Below are 21,957 nucleotides of genomic sequence, written 5' to 3'. Positions count from 1 at the left end.
GGGGCTTCCCTAGGGTGCTAAGGGTTTAACTAGGGCTTAGGGGACTCCAAAAGGGTTAGAGAGAGAAAGTAGTTTAGAGAGAGAAGTGAAAATGTGTGAAAAATGGTGCTGCCTTCGGACCCCTTTTATAGGCGCGAAGCCTCGGTCTACGCGGGGCGTCCAGCAGCGCTACGCTGGGCGTAGCTCGGATAAGGTTGCCAGCTCGCACCAGCTGGCTCGCACTCGGACTCGGAAGGATAGGAGCGAAGATACGCTGGGCGTACAGGCCTCGGACGCGGGGTGTAAGCGAGGGGTGGCGTGTCGCAATCCGAAGCGAGGACCGTGTTCAGCAAGCGACGGTCAGGATCTTGCCACGTCATCGTTCTAGCATCAGATTTCGCAATTTCGAGTTACAACTTCAAAAATTCGTAACTTTCTCATACGAACTCCGTTTTCGACGTTCTTTATATCCACGCGAAGGTGGGAACGTACTCTACAACTTTCGTTTAGACTCCGTCGGCTAATTTTGGCTCGATTTTAAATTTTATATTATTAACGGGCCGGGACACGATTGGTCCGTTAAATCCTCATAACTTCTTCATCCGACATCCGTTTTCACCCATCTTTTTCTCGTTACGCTACCCTTAACGAGATCTTCGATTCTCGTTCAGGTCGTGTCGGCTAAAAACCGCTCGATCTAATATTCGAATTTCGGGCTGTACACTGCTATTCCGAAACTTCGAAAAATCATAACTTCTTCATACGAAGTCAGATTTGGGCGTTCTTTTTATCGATGTTCTTATTTTAACATATTCTACGACTTTCGTTTAGATCGCTAAGGCTAAATCTCGCTCTATCGTAAATTCACTATTTACGCTTCCCGGTGCCGTGTCGGTTTTACCGTAAAACTTCGACGGGTCATAACTTCTTCGTTATAACTCGGATTTCGGCATTCTTTATATGTACGGAAACCTTGAGACATATTCTACAACTTTATGCAGAGATATCGGGATTATCTCATACTTTAATTTTGACGCTTATTTTTATTATTTATTAATTATACACTTATAATTAAATAATATACACATAAACACACATAATTCACATAATACTCAAATATATCATCTTTATTACTTCAAAAAGAGTTACAAGAGTTGACCTAGACTATTAAAATGACAAAAATGCTTAGCCCTGAAACCCGGGCGTTACACTTTTGACGGAATTCAAGATCTGATCATAGCCATGAGGTGGATGTATGACATTGAGGGGGTGCTTCTTCACTTGGTCTTGCCCAGCTGATCAGAAGGTCAGGTGCGTTCTGAATCTACTGAGGTCTGGAGCGAAGGATGAGTGGAGACTTGTTACTAACTCACATTCTCCTGAGCAGAGGATTGTAGTGAGTTGGGAGCAGTCCTTGGAGATGTTTCGTTCGAGATATGTTATGCTGGTGGAACGTTAGAGGTTGGCTCATGAGTACTTGGATTTGAGACAGGGGACGGAGTCGGTGATGCAGATCACCAAGATGTTCACGGAAAGGGCCATGTTTTGTCTTGAGTTTGCTACTTCTAAGCAAGCTCAGATGACCCATTACTTGAGCATGCTTAAGACAGACATCAGGCAGTTTGTATCCATTCAATGTTACGGTTCATTTTTGGAGTTGCAGGAGGGCACCAGGCGGCGTAAGATTGAAATAAAACTCCAGATGAGGGAGCAGAGACCGGGCTCAGAGCAGTCGCAGCCTGTGCCAAAGCGGTTTAAGGCCATTGATGTCAGATCTTAGGGTTGGAAAGGCCGCACTTGTGGGAAGTGAGGCAAGGTTCATTTGGGTGCTTCCTGATCATCTTCTAGGTGCCATAAATTTGGTCGGCAGGGCCATATGGCGAGGGATTGCTGCCAGCAGGCCCCAACACTCGTCTCCAAGATTTGTTACCACTGTGACTAGGTTAGCCATGTGAAGGCCAACTATCCCTCGCTTGCTGCTAGGACATCGCAGGCTCCAGCTATGGCTACTCTAAGGATCACGGATGGGAGTCAGGGTAGGGCGGATCCCCCGAGAGCTCGAGGTCGTGCTTTCCAGCTCACAATAAAGGAGGCCAGGTCGGTACCAGACGTCGTGACCGGTACGTTCTTAGTGAAATTTTTCATACTCTTGTGTTATTTGACTCGGGTGCAAGTTGGTCCTTTGTATCTCGATCATTCAGTAAGGAGTTTGATATACCTATTAGAGAGTTAGAGTGTCCATTACGAGTTTCCATTACCAACGAACATGGGTTTTCCACAGTGTATCAGGGTCGTATATTATAGATCTTCAGGGTGCTTTATCTAATTGATTGATCCCTATCCCCATGGTGGATGTATGCGTGATAGTGGATATGGATTGGTTGAGCGGATTTGGTGCCATGATTGATTAAGAGGGTCATCAAGTGGTAGTTCAAATCCCAAGTGGGGGAGAACTGGTTATCTATGGAGAGGGAACCAGGGTTGGTTCCGGGTTTTGGTCGGCAGCCAGGGCTCGTCAGTATATTCAGCATGGGTGTATAGGTTATTTGGCATATATGGTTGATACTCAGGTTGGGGATCAGATTTCAGTTTTAGAGGTTCCAGTTGTTAGGGAGTTTGTGGATGTGTTCCTAGAAGAGTTACCCGGTGTACCTCCTGAGAGGCAAGTTGATTTCAGGATTGATCTTGTGATAGGTGCGGCTCTGATTGCCAAGGTGCCATACTGATTGGCACCACCTGAGATGCAGGAGTTGTCATCTTAGCTTCTGGAGTTGCTAAGCAAGCAGTTCATCAGACCGAACAGTTCTCCGTGGGGAGCGCCGATATTGTTCGACAAGAAGGACGGTTCACACCGGATGTGCATTGATTACCGGGAGTTAAACAAGTTAATATCTCCTTCCGTAGATTGATGAACTCTTTGATCAGTTGCAGGCTACATCTTGGTTCTCCAAGATTGATATGAGGTTTGGGTATCATCAGGTGAGAGTGAGAGAGGAGGACGTGGAGAAGACCACATTCCAGACTCATTATAGGCATTACGAGTTTGTGGTGATGCCATTTGGGCTCACTAATGCGCCTTCTGTATTTATAGATCTCATGAATCGGGTATGCAGGCTGATGCTCGACCGATCTATTATCGTGTTAATTTATGATATCTTGGTGTATTCCAAGACCAGAGAATGGCATGGCGAGCACCTTCGAGAGATTTTCGGGGTTTTGAGGAGGGAACGGTTATATGCCAAGTACTCAAAGTGTGAGTTTAGGTTACAAGAGGTCGAGTTCTTGGGGCATCTCGTTAACTAGGATGGGATTTTGGTCAATCTGTCCAAGATTGAACTTGTGATGAAGTGGGAGGTTCCGAAATCTCCCTCAGAGATCAGAAGCTTCTTGTGTTTGGCAGGGTACTATCGGAGATTAATTCAGGAATTCTCTAAGATTGTGGTATCCATCACTCATCTGACTAAGAAAGGGTGGATTTCTGATGGGTCCCTGAGCAACATTCGACGTTTGAGACTCTTCAACATAGGTTATGTGAGGCCCCGATATTGACCCTCCTGGAGGGAGTTGAGGATTTTGTGGTATTCTCTGATGTATCCATCAACTATTTAGGGTCATTCCTCATGTAGAGAGGATGATTGATTGCTTATGCTTCGCAGCAACTGAAGCCGCATGAGACGCGATATCCTACACATGACCTAGAGTTGGGGCAGTGGTTTTGCCCTCAAGATTTGGAGGCATTATCTTTATGGGATCCGTTGTACTGTCTACACGGATCACAAGAGTTCGAGATACATGATGGACCAGCCGAACCTGAACATGAGGCAGCGTAGGTGGTTGGACATGGTTAAGGATTATGACTGCGAGATCCTTTACCATCCGGGTAAATCAAATGTGGTAGTAGATGATTTGAGCCGCAAGTCGGCTGGGTCTTCGGTCAGGGAGATGTGTATGAGGATATCTGTTGATTATCCACTTTTGGGATTGATCAGAGAGGCTCAGGTTGAGGGAGTTCAGAAAGAGAACTGGAAATAAGAAAGGATTAGAAGTGAGATTGACAAATTTGTCACGGATAGTCGATGGTTATTTACTCGATGTGGTCGGGTCTAGGTTCCAGTTTCTGGTAGGATCAGATAGATTCTGTTAGAGGAGGCTCATAACTCTCACTTTTCTATACACCCGAGAGCCACCAAGATGTATCGGGATTTGAGATTGAACTACTGGTGGCCGTGTATGAAGAAGGAGATAGCCTGGTCTGACGAGAAATGCTTGACCTATAGGATGGTCAAGGCTGAGCATCAAAGGCCATATGCCAGGCTGCAACCTCTGGAGGTTCCCATGTGGAAGTGGGAACAGATCACCATGGAATTTATCACCAAGTTGCCGAAGAAGACAAAGGGTTTTGATGCTATATGGGTCATCGTGGATCGATTGACCAAGAGTGCCCACTTTTTGGCTATCTGGGAGAGCTCTTCGGCCGAAAAGTTGGTCGATATTTATGTTCGAGAGATCGTTTCTCTTCATGGGGTTCCGGTATTCATTGTTCCAGACCGTGATGTTCGGTCCACTTCCCGTTTCTGGTAGAAGTTCCAGGAGGAACTGGGTACAAGGCTACATTTCAACACCGCATATCATCCGCAGATCGAAGGCTAGAACGAGCGGACTATATAGACCCTTGAGGATATGTTGCTGGCCTATGTTATTGATTTTTGGTGGAAGTTAGGATTCCTACCTACCTCTTGCAAAGTTCTCCTACAACGACAATTATCACTCCAGCATTGGTCCTCCGCCATTTGAGCTTTTGTATGGTCGGAGGTGTCGCACCCCTGTTTATTGGGGAGAGGTTGGTCACAAGGTTGAGGGAAGGAATAAAGTAGTCCTTCAGACGACGGAGCTTATCCAAAAGATTAGGAAGAGACTGCAGGCCGCTCAGAGTCGGAAAAAAGAGCTATGTCGACCGATGCCGATCAGAGTTGGAATTTCAGGTCAGTGATATGGTGCTTTTGAAGGTCTCACCATGGAAGGGTGTGATACACTGCAAGAAGAGTGGGAAATTGGTCCCCGGTATATTCGACATTTTTGGGTGATTTCCAGGTTTGGCAAGGTAACTTACATGTTGGATCTACCTGAGGAGCTCAGTCAGATTCACAACACTTTCCATGTTTCGCAGTTGAGAAAGTGAATATTAGATTATGAGGCAGTGGTTCCATTGGACAATATTCAAGTGGATGAGCACATGAACTATGTTGAGGGACCGATGGCTATTCTAGAAAGGACGATGAAGGTCCTGCGCAACAAGGAGATACCTTTGGTAAAGGTACAGTGGCAGCATCGGAGAGGCTCCGAGTGGACCTGGGAGCCGGAGGCCGAGATACGGGAGCATTATCCTGAGTTATTTGTCGCAGCCGACTTCAAGGACGGAGTCTAGATCAAGTGGGGGATAATTATAACATCTCGATGTCAGGTACTTCTAATTGTAACCCCTTTAATTCATTTATATTGCATTTTGGTCCCAAAGTTCAAGAAATGTATGCAAAAGGGCCTTAATGACATTTTCTCAATATTGGCCTTGGGGGACTACCCCGTGCATAAGTGTGTACTCTTAGCATACTAGGGCACGCCCCAGTATACTGGGCATACATCAGTGTACGCGAGGCGTACGTGCCAAGTGAGGAAACCCTGATCTTTAGGGTTTGGATCGCATATAAGCACTCTTATAGCTTCATTTCCTTCACATCAACTGACTCCAACCCTCTCATACATGTTTGCGACCCTAGTATCATCTTGAGGATGCATTTATAAGCTTGTGTGTGTGTTTTGGTGCTCTTGAAGAAGAAGGAAGGAAGAGGTAACCACCTTGAAGGATTAAAGCTCTCTAGATCCATGATCACACCACCTTTTGGCACCATTTTGAGGTATCAAGTTCTGAACTTGGTGTAATTTCTTATAGATCTTGTTTTAGGTTAGTTTTAGGTTCTTTTTGTCCCAAATGTGGTGTTTCATGAACAAAGCATGTTCTTGACCCATTAGGTTGTCCTTTCAGACCCTTGGGAGGTTCTTGAGTCATAAAAATGGGTTTTAAATGATTGGTTTTGCTCCATGCATCTTGTAGAATGCCTTAATGGATTAAGAAGTTGTGTTAAGAACTTAATGGGAATGCAAAGTCATAAAGTTGGAAACTTTATGACTCTTGAGTGTATTTTAGCCATGGATCTGACATATGGACGGAAGTGCTTAAGCCATTAAGCACTTAATGAGTTTTGAAGTTCCTGGGAGTACACCCCGCATACTCGGATTACGCCTTGCCTACGAAGTCAACCACCCCGATGATGGTCAACATGAAAGGACTCGAGTACGACAACGTACCTTCGATGTACTCCCCGCTTACTCACTCTGAGTCAATTTGGCTTAGTTAACTCGATTGGGTTAACTCAGTTGACTTAGTTGGTTTGACCAGTTTGACTTTGAGTTTAACCAAGTTTGACCTTAAGGGTATTTTGGGATTTTGATTGAGATTGGTCATTTAGTTGGAATAGGTGACAGTTTAAGCTGAGATTCGGAGTCGGGACCTCATCAGCTACTGTTCAGTCTGTGAGGTGAGCTTTCCTTACTGTACATGCGGGTCGAAGGCACCAAGGCCGACCCATTAGTTGATATTCACTCATATATTGAGTGTGGAATATTTATGCATGATTATGCTAGTTACTAATATGCTATTCTGGTAGATCTATAGGACTACTTGTGATTCTGTTTGCATGATTATCTAGTATGTGTTTATTGTCTAGTGTATGTCGACGTATTGTGTTAGATTGAGGTTGTACTGCTCCGTGCGGTAGCCAACAAACCCTGGAGCATTCCAGATATGAGCTGAGGGTCGGGTAGGGCAAGCTAGATTCATATTGAGGGCTCATGAGCATTTCCTGATACAAGTTAAGGACCGGGCGATATGCTAGACTTGTACCGAGGGCTTGATGGTATTTTAGTCTGATGACCGATTTGGTCAGTGAGCAAGCCAAAGATAAGTTGTGGGCCCCGAGGGCAAGCCATACTTATGATGAGGGCTCAGGGGTAATCCAGTCTTCTAGTTGTGGACCTATTGCATGATGTTATTGTATATGTTAGTTGGTTATGTGTTGGTACTTTGAGGGAACTCACTAAGCCTTGGCTTACAGTTTTGAGTTATGTTTCAGGTACTTCAGATGACCACGGGAAGGCGAAGGCATGACCGTACACATCCTATTGTTATGATTTATTATTTTGGGAAAACCCTGATGTTGGAAATGTTTGAAAACTATTTTTGTAAACACTTTATGGTTTTGGGTTGGATTTAAAAATTTTAAAATTATCATGATTTTTATTGGTGTTACACGTATGTTGGGTCAGCTTCATGGTAAGGGCTATGATCTTTGGTCTTTATGCCCAATCAGGGTGGGAGATGAGAGCCTTACTTCTTTTTGGCATGACGTATGGATGGGAGACTTGCCCCTGGCTATGTCTTTTCATCATATTTATACGTTGGATGCCTTTAGATATGTTACTATCATAGAACAAATTTAAACTGGGTGGGATTTGGAGAATTTTAGGTGCAACCCTAAAGGAGGTATTAAACACACCTAGTGGGTTGGTTTCACTCTTTTGTTGCAGGATTTCTAGCTAGCTCAGCCTCTTACTAGAATGGGATGGATTCTTGACACTTCATATGTCTTTTCAGTTCCGTCTTCTCATGGTTTTCTTGATGGTGGTACACTTTTCTTAGGAGGTGTGAAGACTCTGTGGAATAATCTAGTCCCTTTTAAGATTAATATTCTTATATGGAGGATTACAGTTTTCAACATACCCACTAGGGAGAGACTGTCTCATAGAGGCATTATGGTTGATTTCATTTTGTGTGTTGTTTATTCTCTATTTGTTAAGTCTGTTGATCATAATTTTGTTGGGTGCACCGAGTTACTTGAAGTGTGGTTGTGAATTGCTATGTGGTGGAATGTTCAGTGCCCGACTCAGTTTTCAATTTGTTCTTTTATCGAGTGGCCATACTCGGTTAACTTGAGACGTGGCCAAAAGAAGGTTTTTGATACAGGGATTACGACTACTTTTTTGGTGCTTATGGAATTTTCATAATTCCATAGTTTTTGGAACAGTCGTCCCTAGGAAATCCTTACTTTTAGATGATGTTGTTCCTAGGTCTTATTTTTTGGATTTTTAATAGGTGTAGCAAAGCTAAGTTAGGTTGGACAATGTGGTTACACAACTTTGCTTCTGCTTGTATTTTTTTGTAATGTTTCATTTCTAGCGTCTTGCTAATTTAAATAAAATCTCCGCCGTTCAAAAAAAATAAATTATGTATATTATGTTAGAATTTGAAATTTACTATTAACGTTGAAATAATAGAAATTTAATATATAATAAAATCAAATTAATATGACCCAAAATAAATATTTATTTTCAAACATATGAGAATAGTCCATGAAATATATATAAAAAAATCCTGAAATCTGAGGTGGTAGACATATTATTTATTTTGAATTGTTTTATAAAATATATAAAAAAATCCCAAAATCCAAAAGTGGTCTCATTCGATATTGGTTATTCCAAAAAATACATAAAATTAGATCCTTTATATTAATTCTAAGGAAATATACCTAAATATCAATATAGTTTTGTTGAGGTGCAAAGTTTTTTTTAAATGTTTTTGTAGGCTTATCTATTTTAGACCTTTTTTAGATGTGTAATTAGTTTAACTTTCTTATAAATAAGAAGTGATATGCTCCTATTTGTGTAGCATAAGAGATTTGGTTTAATGAGAAAATTTTTACGTGACCCACCTTGTAATCATCGTTCTAGAGTAATTGAGTTTAAACAAAGAATTATTTACATTGTGTGTTCTTCATTATGTTTGATTCACATTGATCATTACTATTCCGCATTCGTCATCTATTCTGGGATCTTTCTATACAAATTAGATACTTTGTTTTGTTTTTGCTGTTAAACCAATATATTGTATTTCAATTGATGAAAACAACTGATTTTTGAAAGAAATTTCCACCACGATTACATATTTATGATTTAACATTTTCTAAAAACTAAAACCTGACATGGATTCTCATTAACTTACATGTCATTATATGTACACCCTAAAATAACTTCCAATTTTCTAAAATAACATTTCATTTACCCACATGGTAATGATGCAACATAATAAAATCAGTGCAACTAATTTAGGGGTTGGATGTGGAACGAGTGTCTTGGATTTATAAGTGGTTAATGGATTTTTGACTTGGTTCCTATCTACCATCACATAAAAAAATATTTAGGATCGTCCTAGAGCATGTGCCCTGGAAGAGGCATCTTACGATATTATTGGAGATGGTTTCTCTTGATAAGGATCAACCATATCTATGTGTAGATATGATAATATATGTGTTGGAGGAGAGAGTCAGGTGGATGTTTTTGGGATCCTTTTCAAATGGCAGATGGAATATGACTAAATGAGAGGACAATAAGAGAGAAGGGAGATACAACACGCTCTTACTACATTCTCTCTTAGTGGATGGGGACAAAAGGTGACTATCTCTTTGTAAGAGGTGGTAAAGTCATCAATTCCCCTTAATTAGTCCGATGTGGTTGGCTTCCGGCCAATCGTATTAAACTTAATTAGGTTACTGTTCATTCTCTTTATGCAATAGTGAAAAAGTAATAAGGATTAACGAGATGATGTAACTTCATTCCTTACGAGCATCTTGATGTTTGAACCATCAAGTTCTTTGGTCAGGTGTGGTTAGCTCTCCACTAACAATATTGAATGATACAATCCACAACACCACAATTTAAAGTAAATCTTCAAGGCTCAACCACATGCACTAGTTATCCTTCTGAAAAGTTGTCATATGGGACATATACCATGAGGTATGTATATAACCTACTAAACCAACAAATATATGGTGTCATTATATTTAAAGTCACTAAAGTTAGGCTATGTTTGACGGATTAGCTGAAAAGCTAGCTGATGGCTGGAAAGCTAGCTGTTAAATAAAAAGCTAGCTGAGAAAAAATAACATTTGGCAAAACTAGCTGAAAAGCTAGCTGAAATATATAAAATTACATAAAAGAACATGTAAGAGTATGTGTTTCTATAATTAATTAAGGGGTGTATTTGAAATTTTTTTTATAGAAGCTCCTAGAAAACTAGTCTAAGTAGTTTTTCAAAAAGCTAGCTTATAAGCTACTTTTTGGTTTACCAAACACGACAACATACAAAAGCTCGAAAAATAAGCTAGCTTATTAGTTAGCTGTGGTGCGCCAAACACAACTTTAATCATTTTTATTTATATATAATTACCAAAGTTATTCTCTCTTTGTAAATATTCATATATTTAAAAGTATTGGGTGTTTGGGAGAGCTTAAAAAAAGTTTTTAGTTTTATTACAATTTCACATCAGTAGAAGATAATAAAAATATTTGAATATATATATATATATATATATATATATATATATATATATATATATATATATATATATATATATATATATTATAGTTGTCCCATATTTATAATAAGTAATTTTTAATGAATTAGTTCCCGACAACTTACTAAAAATTCATTATAACTTATAGTTCGTCTAAGATGTTGTTTGTTTTTTTGAAGCAAAAATCCATAAAGTCTGCAGATCACCTCTGCAGTAGAAGAGGTGGACCAAACAGCTGCAAACTGTAATAAAAAGCGTGTTTGTTTTTTTAATATATGCATGCTGTTGCAGATATTAAAAAAAATTAAAATAGATTGATTTTATAATTTGAAAATAGTTTTTTAATACCGAAAATTTAATAATGTATAACATTTCGGTAAAAATTTATGATATTTCAAAAAAAATAATGATATTTTAACAAAAAAAATAATAATATTTTAGCATAAAATAATGATATTTCATCAACAGATTATTATTATTCAATATTAAAAAAAAATCAACAAGAATAAACAATAAAACATGAAATAAGATTTCAGAAATATATAATCAATATTTTAGCAAAAAAAAAAAAAAAAAAAAGGTCGGAAGAGGTCAAACAAGTGTTGCGCCAAGAAGAACACGCACAAATGTTTTTTAATCCGAAAACTTCTATAAAACAAACAACTGTAAGATGAAAAGTGTTGCGCGCGTGCTACGCCGTGCAGCAATAAAAGGTTTGAAGATGTGTTTCCAAAAAAACAAACAACACCTAAATCTTTAAGAAACTTCTTTTTCTTTGGTCATGTAAAATATTTATCAACTTTAACACCATATAAACTAATAAAAACTAATAAGTTAAAAAAATATTTATCATATTCCCAAACCCTTTATAAATAAAAAACGTTCGAGTCTATCCGACCCGCCCGTTTTAGTTGGTACCCGGTTGGACCCACCCGTTTGATTAATTTTGTTTCCAATGGAGAAACAGATTTCAAACTAAACCTATGGCGTTTGTCAAATATGAAGGGGCCGTTGTGATCTGTATGCCGTTCCTTTTTGCCGGCAAAATTCTCTTTCAAAAGTTGGTTTCCTTATACAAAGTCCGATCAAATTTTGTTCTTCTAGACGCTTATCTTCAACCCTAGCTTTCTATATTTCAATTGTTGATCTTCTTTTATGGGCTGTCCAGAAACCGTTTATTTTATCTTCATCTAAGATTCTCTGCTTATCTTTCTTTCTTCGATCTATCCCACTTTCTCTTCTTTGCTTTACACAAGCCAAGAATCTATCTATTTCTCTATCAGAAAAACTGTACCTTTCGTTACCCTTTCAGAGATTCCCCCTTTCTTTTCTTCCTCAAACAAATTAGCTTTTTATCTACAATGATGCCATTGTTCTTCTCCCCATCTCGCTCTGCTAATCTTCTTTTTTTTTCTTTTTCAAACCACCCTTTCGGTCTCTATCGCCATCTTACTCCTTTTCCAGTTTCACCATTCGTCTTTTCTCCTTCTTGAAATCCCGGTGGCCAAACTATACATACATCCCACAACCCACCAGTCATGTCTTCTTCAGGGAACGTCACTCACCTCTCTCAGCCTTGTATCTATGGTACGAACAAACAAGAACACTTTTCATCATTGACTATTGTTTGATTTATGGGTTTTGTGAGTGCATCAGGAAACTGTTTGATGAAATGCTTGAACGAACTATACTTATGAAACTTTTCTGAAACAGGGGACTTTGTTTCTCCACACGCAGAGAGGAAGTCCGGTTTCATGAAATGGCTGAATAAGCTTCTTAAAGGTGGATCAAGTCGTGGTTCAGTCAGTGGTGGAAATCCTCCTCAGTTTATTGGAGATGAAAGTATGGTATTACGTGCTCCTGTTAGATCCTTGGTAAAACCATATTTCCTTTTTTTTTTTTTTTCATTTTACATTCTATATATATATGTATTTATTATAGCTATTAATGCAAGAAATTCATATAGGACAACCGCACAAGAAGTGATAAAGAAAAGGAAGAATTAGATCGAGCAATTGCACTTTCTTTGGCTGAAGGTTTAAGGAAACCAAATGGTAAACTTTAACTAAATCAAAAGTCATCAACTCATCACCCTCATTTTAAATCTTTATCAAGATCACAGATGAACATTTTGTGTGTTTGAATTACTTTAGGATATGGGTGGCAACCAGGCAATGATAATAATGATCTTGCAAAATCACATCAAGATGACTTTCATCCATCATACCCTCCATATGTACCCATGGGATATAGGTACTTATTATATCTTTTTATTACTAAAAACATGATATAACCTTGATTTAATCTTTGTATTCATCTCTTAATTTCAGGGTATGTGGTGGATGCAACCGTGATATTGGTTACAGCAATTACCTGGGTTGCATGGGGACATTTTTTCATCCAGAGTGCTTTTGTTGTCGTGCTTGTAGTTACCCAATCACTGAACACGAGGTAATTTGTTCTTTTTTTTAATCATTATTACAATGCATTTTGTTTTTTCAAGACCTTATTAGTTTTTTTTTCTGTTGATTCAAGTTCTCTTTATCAGGGAAAGATGCATACCATAAGTCCTGCTTCAAAGAGTTGACTCATCCCAAGTGTGAAGTCTGCTTTCAATTTGTAAGGGAAACTTTACCTTAAATGTGTTTCTTTTTTTAAGTCCTGATAAAGTGGCCAAATGGGTAAAGATGTATGTATGGATAAAGTGCTGTATACACAACGTCTGTTTCTATTTGGTCCGAATAAACCGCATGAACATAAGTAAATGACCATTTTACCCTTACACTCCACAAACAATTTTCACCATACCCACATCAGACTCGAAATTACCCTAATAAAATCCAACATTTATGTGATGATTTGGGTCTGAATGTATTAAGCCAGCATTTTGGGCGTAATGTATTAAGACATGTTGTATGGATCAAGGCAAAAAGAAACAACTTATATATATCTGTCCACATTAAGTTCTAACCCATTAAGCCCGTCAGTCAAAAAGAAAAACCTGCTTAGTTGTATTGATTCTTAAAACAAGATTTGATTTTGGATGCTAAAAGATACAAAAGAATTGCATATACGATGATATATTCCTTTACAAAAAGTGTAATATCATCTTTTTTACTTTTTAGATTCCCACAAATGGAGCTGGATTAATCGAGTATCGATGCCACCCATTTTGGTCACAGAAATATTGTCCAGCACATGAACATGATAATACAGCTCGATGTTGTAGTTGTGAAAGACTTGAGGTATGGACATAAAGTTTCAATCTTTATACCTTTTTTATAACATTTTTTATAATCATGTTGTTTGGATGTATATATATATTGAAGTGTGTGAATGTAAGATACATCTCATTGGGAGATGGAAGGAGTTTATGTTTGGAGTGCATGGAATCTGCAATAATGGATACAGGAGATTGTCAACCACTTTATCATTCCATTAGAGACTATTATGAAGGAATGAACATGAGACTTGATCAACAAATTCCAATGCTTCTTGTTGAAAGACACGCCCTTAATGATGCTATCGTAGGGGAGAAAAACGTAATTTATCAATCTTCCCTTTTTTTATAAAGTTTTTGCTACTTAAATTCTTGTGATTTTTACAATTCTTTTATCTTTCAGGGGTTCCATCATTTGCCTGAGACAAGGGGTGTGTGTCTTTCTGAAGAACAGACTGTTCCAAGTGTATGTATGCCTTAAAAGAATATGATACTTGTAATTTTGCAAATACTTAATATATTTTTTCTGAGTAAATTACAGTTTTGGTCCCTGAGTATAACTGTTTTTTTTCAATTTAGGTTCCAAAAATGTAATTTACTTGATATTAATTATTTTGTTGCAGATATTAAAAAGGCCGAGAGTTGGTGGTCATCGATTGGTGGGAATGAGAACTCATCATCAGAAGCTGACTCGAAGATGTGAAGTTACTGCCATTCTTGCTTTGTATGGTCTTCCAAGGTCACATTTTTTTTCCTCCATTCTTCTATAAATAATTTAAGTTAAGAAAATAAAAAATAAAAAACTATGACCCGAATTTTGTATGTAACACTTGAGTATATTGTATGCAGATTACTAACTGGAGCCATTCTTGCTCATGAGTTGATGCATGGCTGGTTACGTCTTAAAGGTAACAACTTACATGAAGTTTCTTGAATCTTAAATTTAATCTTTTTTAAGATTATGTTTTTTTTGGTAATAGTAAAGTTGTGTTAAAAGTTTTTGAAAATTTGACAGGTTACAGGAACCTAAATCCTGAGGTTGAAGAAGGTATTTGTCAAGTGCTTTCATATATGTGGCTCGAATCAGAGATCATGCCTGGATTAAAAAACATGCCATCATCATCATCATCATCATCATCATCAACATCAAAGAAAGGTGGGAAATCAAGAAACGAGAACAAATTAGGTGAATTTTTCATGCATCAAATAGCTCATGATGCATCACCAGCATATGGAGGAGGGTTTAGAGCTGCAAATGCAGCTGTTAATACATATGGCTTACGAAGAACACTGGATCATATTCGCCTTACTGGAAACTTCCCTCTCTGAGTTTTGTTTTATAAATAAATTATTATTTATTTTTAATCTGCTTTTTTTTTCTTTGCACAAGTAGCTCTTGAGGATCAAAGTGATCGAATGACACCAAGTTTTTAACTATTTATGGGGTCATTTTGGAGATAAATGTGGAAGAATATGAGGAAAGTTGGTCTTGATTACTTTTTTTTTATAAACCTTAAAAGGATTTATTTCTGTAATTGGTATTGTGGGTTTCTGTTTTGAAATTGTTTGTGAACTTTTGTGATTTATTAGGATCAATTTTTTTTTTTCTTTTGAAGTTCTTTGAATTCTTTAATTGAATATGCTATTCTTTGTTCCCTTTTAATTCAATGGTTCTGTTTCACTTGAGATTTCTACGATGAATGGTGATTAAGAGAGACAATATCATGACACAACATAGTGTTACACCCCAAAGTTCTTTACATGGAGTTCTTTCACAAATTAATATTATTTTATTCATTTATCTATTACATATACTTATATAATTGTTATTGTGGGATCATAATAATACTATGTGAAGAAACTTGCTGTAGTGGTTGTTTGAAAAGCTTTTTGGGTTGGTGATGTGGCACCAAAGGCTATTTTATGATGTAGAAATATGAAAGATGGAACATCAATGTATAATGAAAACCCCTTGTCATTTTCTTCTTAGAGTCGATGTGAGACTTCTTCATACCACAAAATATGATATGTCTTCTATTATCATTAATTTATACCTTTTTTCTTTTACAAACACAATAAGGTAGGTCATTAATAATTACTTAAGGTAGGTCCTAAATATATTTTATATATAACTTGTTAAATTTTTTTAATTTTTAGGTGGGTTAAGTGACCCATCTTCACATAACTACCTAAAATTTTAAAAATTCAAACACATAAGGTGATAAGGTGATGTCCATTCCTTATCCTAGTAATGGGTACCCATCCTATACATAAATAACATAAGCCTCATATCAGTTTTTCTTTCTTTTCCTCTATCTTCTCATTTCATACGTAACTTCTCTAAAACATATAGAAATGATCATTCCTAACATACATCTATTCCCTAAACCATTTTATTATTAAAATAAACAAAAATTAATTCAAACAAATAAAAACTAATCCAAAAATATAAAATAAGAAATTAAATAGTATTTGATTATATAAATAGAAGGGTAAATAACATAAAGAAAAAAAATTGTTGTACAGGTTTGGTATGTTGGTGTTTGCAATATGTTCCACGATATGGTCACATCTTTTTTATTCTTTCTATTAAAATAAACAAAAACTTGTGGTAGGCTTCTTGGTAATGCCATTCCTTAAGAATACATTCATTTACTTCTCGATTGTTTGGAGCATCGACAACATAACTAGGACATATGGCCGTATCTTCATTTTTAAATTATATTGTGTAAAATAATGCAAGTGTATATTATTTTTCTAATATTCTCATTGCTCGTGCAGGAAGTTCAAGTATACACCAACTTTTTAGGATGCCAAAAGCCTGTTCCACTTCTTTTTTCCTGATTATTATGTTGTCTTGAAAAATTTTCATTTGACGTAATTCGGATAAGGGCGTGTTTGGCACGGAGCTTTTGGAAGCGTTTGGGAGCTTCTAGCTTTTAGCTTTTGACAAAACGCTCTAGTTTAAACAAAAAGCTTCGTTTGACAGCACGAGCGTTTAGCTTTTAGTTTTAACAAAACGCTCCGATTCTAAAAGCTACTTCATGTAGCTTTTAACAAAATGCTCCGGAGCTTTTGAAATCAATTTCCATAATTACCCTTAAAAATATATTTATATATATTTTTTATTTTTAATTAGTTGTCCTTTTATATAATTTTATATATTTCAAAAGCTTCCAGCTACTTTTTCCAAACATTCATATAACAAATAAAAGTTACATCTTCCCGCTACCAGCTACTTGCTACCAACTAACCGCTATCCGCTTCCAGCTAACAGATATTTTTACCAAACACGCCCTAAATATATCATTGGGGCATCAAAGAATGTATGTCCATATACTTCATGACCCATTTCTTTACACGTCTCCACCATTTAATGATGGTATTATATTATTATTTATAATCAAAAACTAATTATACAAATAATCCTATTTTATACATAAAAAAAATAAAATAAATTATCTAAATAAATATATGGATACTCTTTTAAGTGTGTTTTTTTAATTGAAAGTTAGATTTGGTAGGGTTGATAAGGATGATGAAAATTTTGGATAGGGTTGGATTGTGTAGAATTGATGTAGGAGAGATAAATTATTTTTTTTAATTGACAATTAGGTTATATTTTGTTAGTAATGAAGATAGTCTAAGACTCTAAGTGGTAGGCGACGCAAAGTATGGGGTGTTTAGTGTCATTAAAATATAGTATAGGGATAGTAATGAAAACTTGGTGAACTTGAAACAATTCCAGGTTTTTCTGATTCTCCTTCGGAATTACCGATGAAAGTTCCTGTTTATTCGAAATTTCTGTTTCTTCCGATTGGTCCTCTCTCCCTCCTCCCCTTTCTCTCTCTACAATCCTCTGCAACTCCTTCCGTCTAATCTTTCCATTACAGTCTTGTTCTTCATCAGCCATTTCTGCATGGTTAGATTCTTAATCTTCTATCATTTTCCATTACATAAAAGAATCACATTTGGGATTCGTTTTCACTTTCTAGTTTTGTGTAGACGTCTGAAGATAAGAAAATGGTGGTTTGAAACAATAAAAGTGGGTGAAACTCTATCGAAAAAAAGAGTTTGTTCATCGAAATTGATTAGAAGAAAAGAAAAGATCCCAAATTGGTCGTTATGAATAGTCGTTTATCAAAACTTTATTTCGTTTTTCTAATCGTGTTTTTCTTCCATTTTCTATAGGTCTGAGAGAAGGAATGGCATATAAGGTGGATCACGAGTATGATTACTTATTCAAGATTGTATTAATTGGGGATTCTGGAGTCGGTAAATCTAACATTCTTTCTCGGTTTACCCGGAATGAGTTCTGTCTGGAGTCTAAATCCACCATCGGTGTCGAATTCGCGACAAGAACTCTTCAGGTTGAGTAACCTCTGGCAGTTTTTTTGTGGGTTATGCCTACAATTTTCTATAGATATCACTTTTTACGTCAATCATATCCATATATAATAGTTTGTTTCTTGAAAATAGCAACATATCGACGGAGACTTAGTAATGCCCATAAGGTGTTTGTTGAAATTACCCACAGAGATTAGTCTGTCATAACTTGTACTAGGTGGGTGTAAATTGTAAATTGTAATGCAGGTGGAGGGGAAGACAGTGAAGGCACAAATATGGGACACAGCTGGTCAAGAAAGGTATCGAGCAATCACAAGTGCTTATTACAGAGGAGCTGTAGGTGCTCTGTTGGTGTACGACATAACAAAAGCACAATCATTTGAAAACGTGACAAGGTGGCTAAGGGAGCTAAGGGACCATGCAGACTCCAACATTGTGATCATGTTGGCTGGAAACAAGTCGGATTTGAGCCATCTTAGAGCTGTTCAAGAAACCAATGGTCAAAAGTTAGCAGAACAAGAAGGGTTGTCGTTTTTGGAGACTTCTGCACTCGAAGCACAAAATGTTGAAAAAGCCTTTCAGATGATTTTGTTGGATATATATCAGATAGTTAGTAAGAAAGCTTTGGCTGCTCAAGAAGCAGCCAAAGCGGTTGTTCCTACACAAGGAACAACCATAAATGTTGGTGATTATGGGAATAATAACCAAAGGAAAGGATGTTGTTCTAATTAGAGGGGACATAAAAGAGGAAAAAAGATTGTACTTGTACATGTTTGTTCAAGACTTACAAGTGAAGTGAAGGACCTATGAATGTAGGATACTTATTTCGGTAAAAGGTCAAAGAAAAAGAAAATGAGAAGGAAATGGTAGGAGATTGGTGTTATATATATGTTTTTTCCTTTTATTTCTTTTGAGTTTTGATAGGGTATAGAGAATAGACTAAAGAGTATTGAATATGTATTTCTTTTTGTTGCTATAATTTAACTTCTGTAAATCATTTCAATTTATACTAGCATGAAATATTCGTATTATATATATATATATATATATATATATATATATATATATATATATATATATATATATCACTCTACAACAGGTGATTACTCATCATTTGTGAGAAAAAGAATGAAAAATGGTAAGTTTATGCATAAGGTTGTGAAAAGTGGGACAAAAAGATGAGAAAGGGTGCTAAGTATGCAATACGATTGCATAAGGGTGGATACACTAGTAGAAAAAGAATGAAAAATGGTAAGTTTATGCATAAGGTTGTGAAAAGTGGGACAAAAAGATGAGAAAGGGTGTTAAGTATGCAATATGATTGCATAAGGGTGGATACACTAGTAGATGTCCCTTAACAGCCATTGTGAGTAGATAGATTAGTAGAGTTTGTCCATTGCATTGAAAATGCAAAGAAATAGAAAGTATTCGGGTTAAAAGGTTTTTTTTAAAAAAAGAATAACCTTAGAAATGGCTCATTAAGTGCGAAAATGACAAAGAGAGTAAGAAAAGATTTTGAGGACGCAATCTCTTTAATGAGGATAAATTCTAAGCACCTTAAATTTAGAGAGAGTTGATTTTGAGTCAACTATTGACCAAAATGGCAAAATGATCATTTATAAGAAAAAGATGAGATTACGAATTTGTGACTTTATGAAAATGGCCAAAATGAGTTTAAGTCCCTAAGATGAGGTTAGATGAGTAAGTTTAAGAGAAAGAATGCAAAAGAAGATGTATTTTTGCCAAAGAGTAAAATGAGTGTTTTATGTTTTTTGGGCAAAATTTGTGACTTAATAGATTAAGACCCATATTAAGTTAGTGAGAAATGTCGTAACAAAATTGTAGAGTATGTTCTCGGGATGCAACTCAGACTTAACATTTTATATTAAATAAATATAATAAGAATACCTCAAGGAATCCGGATGTTACATTTTTTATGCATAAAACCCGGTTAAAATCAATTAGATTGGTAACTCCTTCCCTACCTTCTATCAATGTTACAAACTTCTTACTCCTCCCCCCACGTTCTTACTTTCCCATGATTACTTGATTGTGACCGGAAGTTTTTTAGTGAAGGAGTATAAGAAAAGGCCTTTAGCCCCCGTTTCATTATGTTTTTATTTCTTTCTTCTTTTACTGTTCCTAATTTGATTTGATTTGTCGTTGCATGTCGCAGGTAATTTAAAGAAGTTTATTGCTCAATGACATCAAATATCCACTTAAATAAACAAATCTGCAAGGTCGTAAAATGTCATTTGTTCTCGGTTCTGCATCATCTTCCTTGCGGTAACATTTTTCACCTACACAATTCTATATTGACTCTAATCGTTGTGTTGAGTCGATGGTTTTGTCAATTTCATTTTGTGTTAGATCGGCTGATGATTTTGGTGCTTTTTGTCCTTCGTTTATTAGTTCCACATCGTCTTCCTCGTGGTAAGATTCTTGACCTACACAATTTTATACTAATTCTAATTGTTTTCTTGAGACAATGGTTTTGTTAATGTCATTTTGTGTATAGATCGACTGATGATTTTGGTGCTTTCGTAATTTGACTTAAACATGATTTATTCAAAATAAATTCTTAAATAGGACTTCAATGGCAGATGGTTCATAGTGATTTATCACCAACATCATGTGTACCTATAAAAGTTTATGGAATGTTGATAAGTACGTCGATAAGTGGTAATTAAATTTGTTATTGTGTACCGAGGGCTTTTTTGTGATGTATATTTTATTCATTACTGTTTTTTTCTATTTTGTTTCAACACTGGTGTGGATTTTGGTGTACCTGTAACTAATTCATTTGTAGACATATCATTTAAGATGTGGCCACCACATATGTTTTCATCTTTCTATCACTTCGATCTCCTCTTTCACACTTCCAAGGTTTCATCCTCAGTGTATTCAGGAAGGGGGATTCTCAGGACATACACCACTTCTAGAGTAGTAAGGAGGAAATCAATTAGATCCATATAAGCGATCGTTGAGAGAAGTCAGGTATCTTCCTCATTCGAAGTTCAACTCCTTCCCTACATCCTTCCTTTAACCTCCTTCAGCCTCCATCACGAACGGTAACTCCTTTCCTACCTTCTATCAGTTATAGAATTCTGTTACCCTTCCCCCATATTCTTACTTTCCCATGATTGCTTGATACAAGCCTGAAAGTTTTTTTCATGAAGGAATATAAGAAAGGCCTCTAACCCCCTTGTCATTATTTTTTATTTTCTTTCTTCTTCTGTTGTTCCTAATTTGGTTTGATTTGTTGTTGCAGCTATGAGGTAATTTGAAGAAGATTGGGGCTTGATGACATCAAATATCAATTTAAACAAACAAATCTGCAAAGTCATAAAATATCCTTCAATTACATGACCTTTAACTTGTTGGGTTTTGAGCATTCTAACACTCCTAAGGTGTACATGCAACCCTAAATATCTTGGATCTATATTTTCTCTATTATACATGCAAACTTGAATATTCCAAGGTATTACCGTATAACTAGCATATAATCATATGTTACTTGCATAATAAAACTAGATAGAATTACATACCTTTTTTTCTTGTGGTTGATTCCTTGGAGCTTTAAGAGCCTAGCACCAATAATGTGAATGCCTCAAGTGGAACCACAAATCACCAAAACAACTTGGAAGAACTTTGAGAGAATATGGAGCTCACTAAAATCGGCCACCTTTTCTTTCACACACACTAGTGCCAATTTTGTGAGCCAAGGACCCCTTTATATATTATGGAGGATTAGGGTTACATCCATGTAAACCCTAATACCCATGACCTTTCATTTACATAGGATCCATGGATTAAAAGCTCCATGGACTATCCATGGACTTCCATACACTCTTAGCCCATCCTAAATAAACCTTGGCCCATTATATATATATATATATATATATATATATATATATATATATATATATATAAGTCCATATTTAATTA

At 36.6% G+C, this 21,957-nt stretch overlaps 2 protein-coding genes across 3 annotated transcripts; both read left to right on the top strand.

The window, feature by feature from the left end:
* Positions 1-11,436: 11,436 nt before the first annotated feature.
* Positions 11,437-15,277, top strand: LOC145069446 (protein DA1-related 2-like). 2 transcript variants are annotated; one of them, XM_079016383.1, is made up of 12 exons: positions 11,437-12,029; positions 12,180-12,316; positions 12,409-12,496; positions 12,596-12,695; positions 12,773-12,893; positions 12,978-13,061; positions 13,568-13,687; positions 13,772-13,984; positions 14,066-14,128; positions 14,286-14,401; positions 14,512-14,570; positions 14,678-15,277. In XM_079016383.1, exons 1-12 carry the CDS (start codon positions 11,981-11,983, stop codon positions 14,989-14,991), a joined length of 1,464 nt encoding a protein of 487 aa, XP_078872509.1. In that variant the 5' UTR covers positions 11,437-11,980; the 3' UTR covers positions 14,992-15,277. The 2 variants fall into 2 exon arrangements, with proteins under 2 accessions (XP_078872509.1, XP_078872508.1); XM_079016382.1 differs by having other exon boundaries at positions 11,438-12,029; positions 12,156-12,316.
* A 2,142-nt stretch (positions 15,278-17,419) lies between these two features.
* On the top strand, positions 17,420-19,044 carry LOC145068745 (ras-related protein Rab2BV-like). Its single transcript, XM_079015746.1, has 3 exons — positions 17,420-17,584; positions 17,854-18,032; positions 18,256-19,044. Exons 2-3 carry the CDS (start codon positions 17,868-17,870, stop codon positions 18,739-18,741), a joined length of 651 nt encoding a protein of 216 aa, XP_078871872.1. The 5' UTR covers positions 17,420-17,584; positions 17,854-17,867; the 3' UTR covers positions 18,742-19,044.
* Positions 19,045-21,957: the final 2,913 nt, after the last annotated feature.

Source organism: Lactuca serriola, chromosome 8 (assembly GCF_051521515.1).
Source record: "Lactuca serriola cultivar US96UC23 chromosome 8, Lser_US96UC23_V15, whole genome shotgun sequence".
Lineage (NCBI taxonomy): Eukaryota > Viridiplantae > Streptophyta > Magnoliopsida > Asterales > Asteraceae > Lactuca > Lactuca serriola.
This window is presented reverse-complemented; position numbering and strand designations above follow the sequence as displayed.

What these genes read in the sequence shown, in the direction of transcription:
- LOC145068745 (XM_079015746.1), top strand. Translation starts at nt 17,868, where the DNA reads ATGGCATATAAGGTGGATCACGAGTATGATTACTTATTCAAGATTGTA. An exon ending in TCGCGACAAGAACTCTTCAG is followed by an intron (nt 18,033 to 18,255) that starts GTTGAGTAACCT and finishes ATTGTAATGCAG; the next exon opens with GTGGAGGGGAAGACAGTGAA.
- LOC145069446 (XM_079016382.1), top strand. Translation starts at nt 11,981, where the DNA reads ATGTCTTCTTCAGGGAACGTCACTCACCTCTCTCAGCCTTGTATCTAT. An exon ending in GTGAAGTCTGCTTTCAATTT is followed by an intron (nt 13,062 to 13,567) that starts GTAAGGGAAACT and finishes TTTACTTTTTAG; the next exon opens with ATTCCCACAAATGGAGCTGG. An exon ending in AAGAACAGACTGTTCCAAGT is followed by an intron (nt 14,129 to 14,285) that starts GTATGTATGCCT and finishes ATTTTGTTGCAG; the next exon opens with ATATTAAAAAGGCCGAGAGT.